Raw genomic sequence first — 15741 nt, 5'->3', positions numbered from 1 at the left:
CCAGTTGGGGATAAAGATGAAAAAGAAAGCATCCAAATAATAATAATAATAATTCTTCCAATTGATCCTATAATTAGGTCACTAAAAACCATGAATCCAAGCCACATCTCTAAAGATTTTTATATCTTACTTGTTCTAGGAAAGATCCAAAAGTATATCTAAGCTGATTATTTCATAAAATTAGCTCTGCTTTTTGCTATTTTGAACCTGCGTTGACCAAAGCTAACTGATTCTACTGGAACTCTAGGGACTATTTTTGGGAGATGTTCTAAGATGTCCTGGCTCTGCACTTTAAGTAATTCTGTGGTGGCTTTTCACTTTTCCCAATATCAATGTGACTTAACCTCTCTCAATCTCAATTTTCTTGTCTTTAAAATGTGGATAATTATAGTACCCACTACATCAAGCTGCTGTGGGAATTAGATGAGATAAGGTATGAAAGTGCTTATAAGAGCGCTTAACCACACATCTCCTCAATATGTGGCAGCTATTATGATCTTTTCTGATACTGGTTATAATTTAGCAAGCTCTTCTACTGCAATTTGAATTGGTATAATAACTCAGGGGATTACATCTCTGGAAAGCAAAGTACATTAAATGCTTCACGAGAAACCTGTGGATTTACAACTCATCCAAAGGCAAACAACAACCCTGCTGGCTCCCAAGCCACTGGGAGCTTCCAGGCAGCCAGGATGCAAAGCCTGCCTTGCAAAGAGAAAAGGCTGCACTCCCACCACCTGTGAGCACCGCTCAGCTTTGGGCATTTGAACTAGGCCTTGAATACAGTCAACATCTCAACTGGGAAGTATGTGTGCCTGCGACACCACACATCTGGTGGTTAAACTGCAGCTCTATGAGTTAGAGGTCTGTGATACTGGAGAGATAAAAGCCTCTTTATACAAGATACCCATTATGGGATGATACCATCTCCTAAAAATGAAAGGGAAAGCCAATACAATGGCATGAAGCTTAAGAGTGTAGGAAATGCAGCAATTTCACAAAGGAGTTTGCAAGGTCACCTGGCAAAATTTGAAGGTATTCCTGTAGTGGAAATTTTGAGGAAATTTATGAATCACCATAGTGCGCATATCTGCAGTCACTGGCATTTCTCTTAGCCTCGTAGATAATGGGTAGCCCAAAGGCAGCACAACTCTGTTTGGATGAATTCAAAAAATAACTGTGTTTACTTAAAAAAGAAAAACAAGGACAACTAATGATTTGCTTGAGCACTGGGTCACTGAACAACCAATAATCAGAAATAGGAATTTCTATGAAATCATGATCAGTGTAAAGGAACACAACCATTTGTGAAGACAGGACACTTTATCGAATGGACATTGGTGAACTTCAAAGTTCATGTGAAACGTTTACGGAAGGTAACAAGCATTTTGGTAAAGGTTTTTTATTTATATATAACAAAATTACAACTCTGAAAGCTCAAAGCCCACTATTTAATTATTTAAAATTTCTTTAAACGCACATACAAACACACCTGTACAAACACACACACACTTGAGTCAGACAGAGAGAACACTTACTGTCATTTCATTCATACTGAGAAGCATGGGGTTAGGTGGCAGGGTGCCAAGACGGTACCTGAAACCTTCTTCCAGAGTCATCCCCCAGAATTGGCTATAGTTCTGGGCTGTCCATCTGCCTTACAAATGAAAGAGAAAAATTGGTACAGGTTATGTAATATCACTTTTATAAATAATGTTTGTTTATATTTCTGAAATTATACAAAGTTGGAACTATTCCTGTAAGCTAGATATGCTTTATATAAAGAATGCATGATTGTTTACTCTAACGGGAAAACTTATGAGACACTCTTCCTAAATTAGGTCTCTTTCAATTATTTTAATGACTTATATGAGGAACCTAAGGCAATGTCAGTGTAGACTAAATGGAAGAATATAAAATCTTTACATATTATAAGGGATTAATTGGCAAAAGGCCAATATATGTAGTTTCTTTTAAATGTCATTAAATGCATTTTAGAAAGAAGCTTGAATGTATAGAAATGCACTTGTAAATAGGGTAATTGTTTTATATATAATTTAGATTTGAAAAGAATTTGACCATGTAAAAGGAAGTATCCATGGAAAACTGAGGATAAAATAGTTATACTTTAAAAAATTACATCAGTGCTAATTAATTATACTGAAATATTTTATTTAAATACTGGAATATTCTATCATATATTAAAGAGTTAATTTGTGTTAAGTGCTCAATAATCTTAGTTGTTATTAATGATGATACAAATTCAACTGATGTGAAATTAGATGGTAAAATGTACATATTTTTTAGAGACAGGGTTTGTGTCCTTACATAGGAAAAGAAGCTTTGTTTTCAAAATCTAACATTGACATTTAAATCCAAGAAAAAACTTCTGAAGAGATGAGAGTAGATGAGAAAGACGAAAGTGATTTAATCATCGCTTGTTTGAATTATTTACAACTTGAGGACAATATGTCTTCAGTACTTAAGTCAAATCTAAACTTAATCCTATTGTGTTAATGACCAAAACTGCTTATAATGTGATAGACTCTCATGAATGATGGAAGATACAGCTTGATTTTCAATAATATGCCTAGTAAGTTCATGTTTTCTTTTATAAGAATCTGTTAGGTCATAAAACCTTAAGCAGCTTGCAGCCACAAGTTTAGGAATACAATCTCCATCACCCAAGGAAACCTCTGGCGATATTAGATATTGCAGCATATGCAAGAGACCATTAGGACCAGCCTTAGGCAAAACCATGACATCAGTGAAGGATGTTTTTGGTGCCCTACACTAGTAGTTTTCAAACATTCAGATACATCTGTGGTCATTTAATTAATCCCTCAATTTAGTGAGCAGGCATCAATATTTTAAGAAATAAATAGAATACAGGAGAAATAATGGGAAATATTAGAACTTACTGCATGTAGTGAGGGTGAGTACTGTTTTTATATAGTAGGTGTGTGTGTGTAGCATGTATTTGTATAGATATTCATGTGCACATATGTGTGTGTGTACTAAGTCACAAAGTTAAATGTATGTTTTACTATGACTTATGCTCAAAAAAGTATGAAAGGACTACCACTCTAAACCATCCTCTTTGATCTAGACTCATAACTTTCCCTTTAATCCAATTTAGCACTTACTGAACAGTCTTCATTTATCATATTCTCTCTTAAAACATGGTAATAAGTAAATTTTTCTACCCTCACAGGGCTCATACCCTAAAAAGACGGCAAAGATTATTAGCAGTAGGTCAGGGTGTGATCAGAGTAGAGAACTCAAATATAACTCTGCCCAAAGGAGTTGGCATAATTTCGTTACAGAAAGTGACTTTAGTGCTCAGTCTGGAAGGATGAGAATAAGTTTGGTGGACAGATGTGAAAGAAAAGGACAATTATTCTTTTTCTTTTCTTTTTTTTTTTTAAAGGCAACTCAGGAGCAGGTTTGAAACTGGGTAGCACATTTAAGGAAGAGCAGGTAAGTTCAATGCCGAACCCATGAGAGGGCTGAGGGAGACAGAAGCTGGAAAGAGCATAAGAAATGAGGTAGTAAAGAAAGCATTTGGGCCAGTGTTACATATGCTAAGGAGTATAAAGATATTCTACAAGCAATGGAGTATCACTGAGGATTTTTAAGAACATGAACAGCAGTCAGAGCCTTGATTTGGAGGGATAACCATGAAAGTATAAAGAATTGGATGCAGTTTGGTCAGACTGGAAACAGAGAGAAAAATCAGGTCATCTCAAATGAGGCTTGATAAAGAAATACACTAGAATATAGCAGAGATATAGAAAAAATAAATATCTGAAAGAAACTATGAATGTGTAAATTATAAGAGACTAGTGACTGAGAGAGAAGAGGAGATAAGAATCAAAACTAATTTCCAATTTTCTGGCTTGGCTAACAAAGCAGAGGGAAAGGCCATTCACCAAGGGCAGGTTGAAGAGGTTAACCTGTCTGGTTTGGGGTATGTTGATTTGAGAAACCGGTAAAAAAAACCAAGGCCAACTTATCCAATAGACTAGGTTTTGAGTTCATAAAAAAAAAAAAAAAAAATCAAGTTTAGAGATGTGACAGATTAAAAATGGCCACAAATTATTTGTGACTCTTGGTACCAAGTGGTGGAATCTATTTCCCCAACCTTTGAATGTGGGCAGGGCTAGTGACTTGCTTCGCCCAATAAAAGCCAGGAGAATTGATGCTGTGTGTCTTTCAAGCTTAGGCCTACAGGGATGCCCTTTACAACTCTCCCTCATGCCCTCTTAGAACACTCACACTATATGAAGAGGCTAAGGCTAGCCTGCTGGAGACGCGTGAGCCCACCAAAACCAGCACCAACCACCAGGCATGGGAATGATGCCATCTTAGACAATTCAGCTCCAGTTGAGTCTCCAGATATCTATAGACATCTGAGTAACCCCAAGAGAGATCAGGAAAAGAGCTTCAGCTAAGTCTATCCCAAGTTACTGAAGTAAACCAATGAAAAGCTTATGGTTTTAAGCTATTAAATTCTGGAGTGGTTTCCGGCCCCACAGCAGATAACTGAAACAGTTATCTATCTCTCTTTGTTCCACTAACATTATTACTTGCTACCAATTTGGCACTTACATACTGCCCTATCATCAGAAATCCTTTCACAAAGGGATGACATGTTGACTCCTCAGCTAGATTGTAAATTCCTGTAAGACAGAAACTATTTATTTCTATCCTCAGCCATGCCATAAGAGAAACACGTTTCGTTAATATTAGTTAGTTGTGTTGAACAATAACACAGGGAATAAATATGCACTGAAGTAGCTTATGTAGAATGAAGAAAGACTTGGATCTAAAACACCACCAAGATGAGAAAAATAAATGTCTTAAAGCAAAGATTGTATATATTTGCGTGTAGGCTATTTTAAAAAGCACTTAGTAAGTATTGAAGGATATGCTTCTATTTTCACACATGAAAACAATTTGAACATCAGGACCAGAATATATCTGAGAGTCAGAACTGTCTTTTAAATTCAAGGCCTCCCCTTGCCTTTTGTCGTCTGGTAAATAATTTTAGTTTCACTCTGTTTCTTCATAAGCTTGTCTCTTTTACTTAACTTTTTTTCCTTTGGGCAAAGGATGTTTCCTTTTGCTCCAAATATCCCTCACTTTTTGTCCTTTTAAGGTCATCGATGTTAGCTGCAAAAGGCAAAATCTGTGCCTCTTAACTCGTCCAGGAGTAATCTCACAGTGAACAAACGATGGCAAGAAAATTCTTCCTTCCAAGGAAGACAACATGCCTACCAGCTTCCGTATTCTTACGTGTACTTTCCACGTCGCCTTCAACTATGGTTTCCCGTGGGTTCTGGGACAGTGGAAAAGTAGGCTGCTGAGGGCTTCTTGGACGTATGTGCTCCATAGGTCAAGCATCTGAATTATTTTAAGAACCTGATTCAGATAATTTCTTATGATGACACATACTCTGATGTTCTTTTAATGATTTAATTATCACTTAGCCACAGAAAATTATAACATATTTTCCCTAGAAATACTTAAAATATCATATTATCACCTAAAATATTGGCTAAACATGTATACACACACAGGAATTGAGCATGGCTTAAGAATATTAATGTGAAAAATATATAACCTTCTCAATTTCATGTCTTCCTAGAAAATACTTTGGGGACATTGAGTGTCCCCACTGTGTTGTATAATATCTGTCTTATGGTCTTCTATGTGGAAGCAAGTGATACTTTTAATTTTTTTTTTTGTTTTTTGTTTTTTGTTTTTTATTTGAGAGAGAGAGAATGAGAGACAGAGAGCATGAGAGGGAGGAGGGTCAGAGGGAGAAGCAGACTCCCTGCCGAGCAGGGAGCCCGATGCGGGACTCGATCCCGGGACTCCAGGATCATGACCTGAGCTGAAGGCAGTCGCTTAACCAACTGAGCCACCCAGGCGCCCCGATACTTTTAATTTTTTAAAATGCATTTCAGCATTACATCACTTTTATAGTTACTTGATAATAGATCTTCTTATGTGAAATCTTTTCCAGAATGTGGAAAATGTTACCAAGGTTATACAGAGATTCGATCAATGGCAATGGAGAAATCCTGAGGCAGATAACCAGGCGGGCTATCCCTCTTCCTTTCAGTTCAGTAAAGAAAACCCGTGTTAGCAATGACATCATAATTCCCTCTGTGTGATTGGAGAAGCCATCTAATTTATTAATCTGTCAGAGAGCATCAAACCATTATTTCCCATGTTTAAGTGTCAATCAGCTCTATATTTAGTTTATTAGCAAAGTAATGTGCCTCAGCCTGTCTTTTGATTCAACTGTAAGTGAATTTGGCTACGTAAGTCATGTCAGTGAAATTGTCTAGATGGACTGGCTATTTGGGGAATCATCAAGATTAAATACTAACCTGTTAGGGTCTGATTCTCCCATGATAGCTGATTGGCTAGGTCAGCGCAGCAGCAGAGGGAGAAAGATGGTTCATATGAAAAAAATCAATTTTGCCTACTTCCTAATTTTGCCTAAATCTTTATGCAAACTAAAGCTCCCTCCCCTGACTCACACCATAACACTGCTCCTTCTGAGACGGTTTAAGACCCTGTTCTATATTTCTTTGTGCATTTTAATTTTTAATTATTTAATATTTACCTCGATGCATTCCTATTTTACATGTCTTTCTACTTCTCTTCCCATTTCTCTCCCACTCTTTCTTTTGAAATAATGGCCATTTTTAGAAGTAAATGATAGGAAGTACATTGTTTGAAGCCTGAAAACTAACTGGGACTGCCAAAAATGTCTATAAAGCAAGATTTTTCTCACCCATAGTCTCCTTTATTGACATGTTCAATTAGTTCTGGTTGAACAAGGCAGACAAGCTGGGAACATTTCCATTGCTGTCCTGAGCATGTGCTGCAAAGACGTAAAAATTACAAAAGTGGCCTAGCTTTTATGAAGTACATTTACAAAATTAGCAACCAGAATTTCACATTGTTAAGGCATAAAACATATTTTTGATTCATGATAGCCATATACCTATTGGATTCTTGGCAAAAATAAAATAATAACATATGTATTAGCTACCACTCAATATGCTCTTAACTTCTCCTCTAGGCAGTTAATAAATGAAATGACCACACAGTCATTGAAGTTTGAAAACATGAGAAAACTTAGACAGTAGATTCAGTGTATTTGTATTTGGAAACTTTCTGCAGGATAACCATTTGAAGGCAGACTGTTTTTATATATAGCTACTGTGATCAAACACAATTTGCCTGTTGAATGCTTATAATTAAGAGGTATATTTCATGCAGGCCTGCTGTATGATGAAGGCCACTGTCATGAACAACATGCTATAGCATTAAAAGATATATCCAGGATTAGATTTGTCAACATTCATCAAATATGCTTATATAAAGCTACAGCTATGCGATATCCTATGACTTATGATTCTATCTGTATTTATGTTTTATTTCACAATACTACTTTTATTTGAAGAAAACATACACAGACAGTAGAATTCAGTTCTGTGCCACTTAAATTCATTACCAGGAGTTGCAGTTTTCTTTAATTACTGATCCTTCTTCATAAGGTTGACCGTCTCTGAGGCAACCTGTCAACATAACATGTAAACAAATGAAAATTCTAAATTGAATAATAAAGTGCATTAACATCACAAGTAACCTAAAATTCTGTTTAGTTTCTCAAATATGCAAAAATATTTGGTGTCACTGTGATGAAAATCCACATCTGGTTTGTGTCAAGGTTTATGTACGGAATTTTTCTAAGCTTATTCCATGAGCTTTTATCTTTAAAACTGCATATTATGTCCCAACAGAGGATTTGTAAAGCATGAATACTTGATTACCACAGAATTAATCACTAACCACACTGAAAAAATAATTTATGTGTTTAAATGGGTGAGCAATGAGACGGTGTTTGGATAAATTTATGGCTTTTCTCGTTTAAAAAATCTAATCAAGTCTCAGAAGTGAATATGACTAATTGTATATGACAGGAGTAAGGAGCTCAAAGTTTTGGACCAAAATGTGAAGCTATCTCATTGAATTCACGTTTTAAAGACAAATTCTATTTTTTTTCTTCAGAATTTGGATCAGGAGAAAAATTCATAAAGATTATAGCCATTTGTGTTCCAAATCCAAATGTTTCTCAATTAACTGAAACTAGCTGTTAACTAGTTTACCAGATTATATAAACTACTTAAAAGAGACCAATGGTGTATTATCATTATATGAAAACCGTCAATAAGATATGGTGAAAATAGCACCCTGTTTACAAAAGAAATCCATTTCAAAAATATAATTCACACAAATTTAAAATTCACTCTGACTTGGCAAAGGTAGTAAAATTTACTACCTTGGTTACTATTGACTTTGTCATGTGAAAACTTTGATAGAAACATGTAATTGATAGATCACATCCATGGTCTCTATTCAAACAAAATGAATCCTAACTTTTTATTCGTACAATCATAGGGAAAAATGTACATGTTTAGAAATCATTCCAAGGGACTTGGTTTAACTCCTAACCACAATGTCACAAAAGCCACTTAGGGAATCTGCTCTCCTCTGATTCTTCAAATAATGGTTTCATAGAAAACTTCACAGCTGCCACTCTTCATCATGTACTCTTTTTAGAGTTCAATATGTTGCTTACTGAATCCAAAATCTCTATGCATTTGCATCTATTTATCTCTTTCCCAGGATTTTTAACATCCCACAATCATAGGAAGAGAAGCAAAAACCACCTTTCTCCTGGACCACAGGCTTCTAGACATAGCAAATTCAGGGAGGGGAAAGATTTAACTTTAAAACAAGTCCAGAGTTTTAATCACTACTCAGTATTAGAGACTTGAAATAAATGAACTTCCACTAAAGAACTTAAAGAAACCCTCAAACTTTTATGACCTAGGGGTGACAGAAAATTCATGTAACAACTCAAGTTTTCATAATCAAGGAAAGTACTTTTCTGACTAGTTTTAAAGGACAGGGGAGAAGTCAAAACCAAAGCTGATTTTTAATTATACCTCATAAATATTCCTTGTCCAACATACCAGTTATATAGATAAAGGGAACAGAAATCACAAAAGTCTTAAGGGAAAAAAAAAAAAGTCCCTTCTCTGACCTGTACTCTAGCTAATAATTTTGAAGTCAAGAGAATGTTATCACCAGGCCTACCCCAAATCACCAGTACTAAATCTAGTGTTAGCAAAAGTTCCCTTTCTTGGTCATCCTTCCTTAATACCAAGTCAGAGTTTACTATGAGAAACTATGTTTATTGTAATCTCACTTGAAAGTTGGCCTTTTTTTTTTTATTTAAATTCAATTATCCAACATATAGTACATCATTAGTTTTCGATACAATGTTCAACAATTCATTAGTTGTGTATAATACCCAGTGCACATCATATCACATGCCCTCTTTAATGAAAGCCGTAATCAGTTCATCTGAGCCTTGTCAAGGGGCTGAAAAAGTAGAGTGTCAACTTCTACATTATATAGAGATAGTCCAATCCTTTTCTATACTCCTGCCTGGTTCCAATGTATCCCTCATTTCCCTACCCAGCATTTAGAGAGGACTTTTAAAATCTTTATTGTGTCACTTCCTGCTTAAAATCCTCGTTATTTCCCATCAAATTTAGAATAAAACCCAACTTCTTCTTATTATGTTAGTCACCATATAGTACTTCATTAGTTTTTGATGTAGTGTTCCATGATTCATTATTTGCGTATAACACCCAGTGTTCATTGCAATACATGCCCTCCTTCATACCCATCACCAGGCTAACCCACCCCCCCCCCAAAACCCTCAGTTTGTTTCTCGGAGACCATAATCTTTCATGGTTCATCTCCCCCTCTGATTTCCCCCCCTTCATTTTTCCCTTCCTTCTCCTAATGTCCTCCATGATATTCCTTATGTTCCACAAATAAGTGAAACCATATGATAATTGACTTTCTCTGCTTGACTTATTTAACATAGCATAATCCCCTCCAGTTCCACCAATGTCAATGCAAATGGTGGGTATTCATCCTTTCTGATGGCTGAGTAATATTCCTTTGTATATATGGACCACATCTTCTTTATCCATTCATCTGTTGAAGGGCATTTTGGCTCCTTCCACAGTTTGGCTATTGTGGACATTGGTGCTATGAACATTGGAGTGCATGTGCCCCTTCTTAAACCCAACTTCTCATGGTAACCTATGAGGCCTTACTGAAAATGTCTCTGCCCTCATCACTTACCCAGCGCTGAATGGGGTGGGGCTGCCAGAGGAATGAAGGATTTGTATAATAACAGTGAGGAGGGAGAGCAGTGGTTGGATGTAATTTGGAGTTTAAGCAATGAACTTGTTCTCGGACTGAATTTGGGGAATAAGGAGAAAGAGGAATTAAGCATGTCTCACTGGGATTTTGGCTTGAGCCATAGAGGGGCAGTGAATCTATCACTGAAATAAGGAACAGGCTTGTTGGCAGGAAATCAAGAGTTCTGCTCTCATATTTTAGATTTAGGTGAGACATCCTAGTGGATAATGTCAAGTAGAGTAGTTTCTGGAAGTCCAGAGTTAAGTCAAGGCTGGAGAACAAATTTGAGAGACAGTAACATACAATTAAAAGAAAAGCCTTGAGACTAAATAACAATCCATTTGAGAGACTGTATATAGGTGAGAGAAAGAGGGCCAAGACTGAGCTTAAAATACTCCAGCCAGTAGACATTCAGAAGAGGAAAGGGAAAGAGTTGCCTGTGAGGAAGTAGGGAATTCAGGAGAGAGTAGAGCCTTCGAAGCAAGAGAAGAAAGTATTTCATAAACAGAGATGGTCAACTGTGTAGAGTACAAATGAGAGGTCAAGAAAAGGAGAACAGACATCTGAATGTTGCATTTGGTGATAGGAAAGTCACTGACCCTGCCAAGAGGGATTTTGGCGAAGTAGCAAGGAATGACATCCTGTAGGAATGGGTTGATGAAAGACTTGGAAGTCAGGAAGCAAATGTTTCTTTTAGTTATTTTACCAAAGGAGAAAAAAAAAAGGAAATGAGACACATGCTGGTTAAGGCCAAGGGAGGGCTTTTTCAAACTTGGGACCTAGAAAAAACACATTTTGTAAATTGATCACTGGTCCAGGAAAGAACGGGGAGAAATGATGCTTTAGGAAAGAAAGAGAGGGAAAGAGGGAGAGGAGGGGGGAGAAGAGAGAAAAAAGAGAGAGACAGTTGTAATGGTGAAGATTAAAAAGACAAGAAAGGGCAGGATTCAGAGCTCCAAGAGTGTAAGAATAACCCAGAGGGAAGGAGGTTGAAAATTATGATGATGGAGATGAGAGAATCCCTGGTGGCTTTATTTTCTCAATCATATGTGTATGAAGCACTTCAGAGTGAGTTAATCAAAATGGTTACCCACATAGCATCTCGACAAAAGAAAAAAATATATATTGGCTGTTGAAATTAATAGGATTTTACAACTTAACAGCCATTAATACAAGATAAGGCAAATCAGGTATTTGGAGAATGAAATAGTTGGCCCATTGATTTTTTTAAAAAGATAGTAATATGATGTCTGTAATTTATTTTAATACTTCATCATAATGCTTTATAATATCTGTGTTGGTCTAAACTTCACTTTAGGAAGACAGTTACTTGCTCAGATCAGGAATCCACATCCCAGAGGTGGTCAGTAGCAATCATTCTGAAACGCCAGACTCCGGGGTAGTTGCTGTAAATGCTTCCATTATCCATCTTTGGATGAACACTAGACTACCAATATAATGAATGTCAGAAATGGGCTTTAATTGGTAAAGTTAGTGGCTTGTTAATCAACATAATGGATATAAGTAATCAGCTCTTATTGGTTAAATTAATAGTATTCAATTTATATATATTAGCTAAACTATTTAAAAGTCATGCCCCATACTCCCACTCTTACAGCCAAGAGGTTATGTTTCTCTTAAGGTCAAAAGCCTTTCTTCGTAGACCTGATGCCCTAGGATTGATCTCTAGAAAGTTCTGTGTCCCAGCCACTGGGGAGTAGGCATTCTCATTCCCTGATGCCCACTGCACAGGTAACAAAATTCTACCTTTGTATTATTATCACATGTGCCTCCAATAAATTACTCAAGCAAGGTAGATGTGGGAACCTCTAAAGGACAGGGACTTGAGACTTCGTGACGCTTACACAGGTTATTGAATTGGTGTATGTCTCCTTACCCATATATATTTTTGTAACTATTAGTGTGTATGGCAGAATTTGGACTGTGACTTATTTTCATTATAATGTGGTTAAGGAGGTTGTGAAGGAGTGAATAACAATTCAAATGTGTCAGTGGTTTACACACATTTTTTACCAATGTGAACATAAAAGTTCTGCATAATTAAACTAACTGAGGTTTGTTCACAACATATGGTATACTAGACTATTCCCTTAAAATCTGCTACACCAAAAGATTTGTCTGGAAAATCCATTCTGGTTCTCTTTTGAACTCTATTACTTGCTTTCAGTATCTGACATTGAAATCCTCCAATTACTAGAAGTTACCATCAGAGATGGAGAGGAAAAAAAACACACAGAAGGAAGTTATTTACCAGTTATGTCCTACTTCCAGTTTATATAAAAGGTACATATTTATTTTTATAACCTTTAAGATGGTGTACATAGTGTTAGTCCCTGGTTTAAAAAGATCTCGGGACAGTTGCAGTATAAAGAACTAGATAATACCATATAATTAGATAACTGAAAAATAATGTTTAGTAGATCAGTGAATGAACAACTTAGCATCTCAGAAGAAAGTCAGATTATACATGCAAAAATTGGTATAAATAATAACCACTGTGTTTTTAATTTTGTACGATTTTTAATATTGTATAGTGCTATTTTCTTTCGACCAGCTACTTTCACAAGATAAAACAAAAGAAAACAAATTACCTTCATAAGAGCAATTATAGTCTAATGTGAACTTTTTGCTACTAAATAAAATGATTAATTGCTTCCCTTCATAATGAATGGAATAAAACCTATACCTGGAACATAAGTTCTACCTAAAACATGACCCTAAATTAAAGTCACAGCAAAATTCTAGCTCTCAAGCAAAAATGGACATTGAAGAAGTAGCAATTACTTTTCTAAATGAACTATGTCTCAAATAAGAAAAGCTCAAATGCATTGTAGTGCATCAAAAGCACTACAGCTTATATGTAATATTGAGACTCAACACTCATGAAGCCAACACTATTCCTACTTAACATCTTTCAATAAGTCCTTGTAACAGAATAAAATCTCAAATCCTTAATATAGCCTATACATCCTGGCATAATCTGACCTCTCCTTACCCATCAAACCTCATTTCATGCACCCCTCCAAGCCCTCCGCTAAACATTACTCTCCAGAAATGTCGGCCACATTCCAGTTCCTGGACCAGGCCAAGCTCCTCTCTCTCTCTGATTTACACATGTCAATTCTCCTTCAGGTCAGCTCACTTCTCCTCACTCCCAGAGTCTCCTTGCTGACACTCCCTTCAGGCTGATGTTCTATTTTACATATTAATGTCACATTCTGATATTCTCTTACAGCACCCTAAGTGTTTCCTTCCTAGAATTTATCACAATTTGCAACAGCACAATAACTTTGTTAAATATCTTACCTTCTCCCTGGCAACTTGACTGTCACTTCAAAGAGAGTAAGATCTTGTCTTTTTCTTCCCCATTGGTGCCCCAGCACTAAGTACAATGCCTGGCATAGCGAAGATATTCAATGAAAAATTTTTGATGAATGACTAGATTCTCCATTCTTAGTAAAGGATCTGCCACTTTTTAGGGTAAAATAAATGTTTGATGTTTTCTGAGCTGTATATTGGTAGAGGCAAAGGTCTGGGATAAATGACAGTTCTGTGGAAATTTTAACCCAATACATACATCTTTTAAGAGGCATTCCCTCAATTTTACGAGCAACGTAACATTATTGAGAATGAAGGCAAAGGCGTCTGCATTTTGAAAGGAGATCTTGATTTTGAAATAAGGATGCCAAATCCTAGTTGATCCTAAATTGTCTTCAACTGAAATTTCTAGTCATCATCACTCATTTACAGTAGTGTTACAGAGCTCTGATTAAACCTGCATTTCTGCTGAGGAGATCTGATGTGATGGGCAATAAAAAAAAATAGGGCTTTATTTAAGTACAGCAAAAGAGTATTGCTTTGCGTTTTGTTGCAAATCTTAGATGTATTGATTGCTCAGAATCTAGAACCATTCTCCTATAATTAGACCAATGTAGTAAATACCATCACTCTCCTTTTGAATTATTTGTACTTATCCACTCAATCTTTGACTTTTACAATTACTCCATAGGAAGCTTTCCTTTGTTTCAAAGGTTTAAAAAATCCCTGATTAGAAAAATGAAACAAAACAAAAATGCATATGAAAAATCTATTTGGTATTACTTAGGCAGGTAGCTAGCTGACTTAATTTTGCTTTTGCACTGGTTTTAATGGCATTGCTATACCACAAGTTCTAATGCCAGGAGGTCCCCTAGTCATATGACATAATAAGCAAAATGTTAGACAAGTCTGCGATGATCAGGCCTGTGACTAATGAGACGCCCTAAGAGGTTACACTCAAAAGAGCTTAAGAGCCCTGTTGTCAAAACATTTTACAAAGAAAGAAAGAGTTTTAAGGAACCCTTATATACACTGAGTCAGTATTCACAACAGGATCCAGACCGGCATTCATGGCCATCACCCCAGAACTTTTTTGAAGGTTCTAGTATAATGCAGGTATCTTGCATCTAAAGCAAAGCACTTTAACAATCCAAGGAAATTTATTCAATCATAATATTCATTTTTCACCTCCTCTTAAGAAAGGAAGGAAGGAAGGTAAGAAGGGAGGAGAGGAAAAGAAAGTTTGACAGATCTTGCAATGAACCAGGCACTCACTTAAACACATTGCCAAAGCCTACCTTCTGGATCCCAAGGCTTTGTGTGAGGAGGCCATTCTTTCTCTTCACGGCAAAATGACTTGTAATCAGGACAGCAATCAGAATTTTCCCTTTCACAGAATTTATCACAGTAACATAATGCATTTGCCTCATAAAAGTGAGTGGCACAGTCATCATCTCTGTCTTCACAACAACCAAAACTTCTACAGTATTGCCCTTTGAAAATGGCTCTCTTGAATCGAGGACCTTCCCAAACTGTGTGATTCCTAGTGAAAGCAGGGCCTGGGTTCACTTCTCTTTGAGAAAAATACTGTTTCTCCATCCAAATTTCTGTAGTAAGATAGGAAAAGATTAAGATCTTATATCCAGTCCACATTTTCTAGACGTCAGATGGGGCTACCACTTTCTGTTATAGTCAATACCCTTGGCTTTGGGGCTTCTCCTTGGAGCTGGAATTCTAACTATCAAGACAACTCAGCCTGAATCCTTTAAGAGATTCTTTACTTGACCTGAGTATACTTCTTGTAGTTAAACATTAATCAAGAATTTCAATGTTTGCCCAAGATAATGTAAGTGTTAAAAATAGACCCTTGTCATTCCTTCAAAGTTAAAAATGTATATTTTATATCATGCAAAAAATATCCATCACCATAAAATAAATACATAAAATCTTATGCATAGATGAACTACATTGAATATTGCTTACCTCCAAAAAAAAAATCTAGATTCTTAAATCAGAAACCTCTCTGGATTACACATGGCCCAAATTATGGCTGCAATAACCACTGGCAAGATGTAGGAAATTGGAAAGTCA

The 15741-nt window shown here is 36.2% G+C and overlaps 1 protein-coding gene across 1 annotated transcript in view; it reads right to left on the bottom strand.

The window, feature by feature from the left end:
• The window catches only part of TINAG (tubulointerstitial nephritis antigen), an 88947-nt gene extending 73644 nt beyond the window's left edge, over positions 1-15303 (bottom strand). The window contains exons 1-4 of the mRNA XM_064597025.1: positions 14949-15303; positions 7538-7601; positions 6812-6901; positions 1539-1653 (exon numbers count right to left, since the gene is read on the bottom strand). Of these exons, the coding sequence (XP_064453095.1) occupies positions 1539-1653; positions 6812-6901; positions 7538-7601; positions 14949-15303 (624 nt within the window). The remainder of the gene's footprint in view (positions 1-1538; positions 1654-6811; positions 6902-7537; positions 7602-14948) is intronic.
• Positions 15304-15741: the final 438 nt, after the last annotated feature.

This window comes from Mirounga angustirostris, unplaced genomic scaffold (genome assembly GCF_029215605.1).
Source record: "Mirounga angustirostris isolate CCGP_5_RB_7025 unplaced genomic scaffold, mMirAng1.0.hap1 SCAF_8, whole genome shotgun sequence".
In the NCBI taxonomy this organism is placed as follows: Eukaryota; Metazoa; Chordata; class Mammalia; order Carnivora; family Phocidae; genus Mirounga; species Mirounga angustirostris.
The sequence above is the reverse complement of the archived record's forward strand: the minus strand, read 5'-3'. Positions and strand labels throughout refer to the sequence as shown.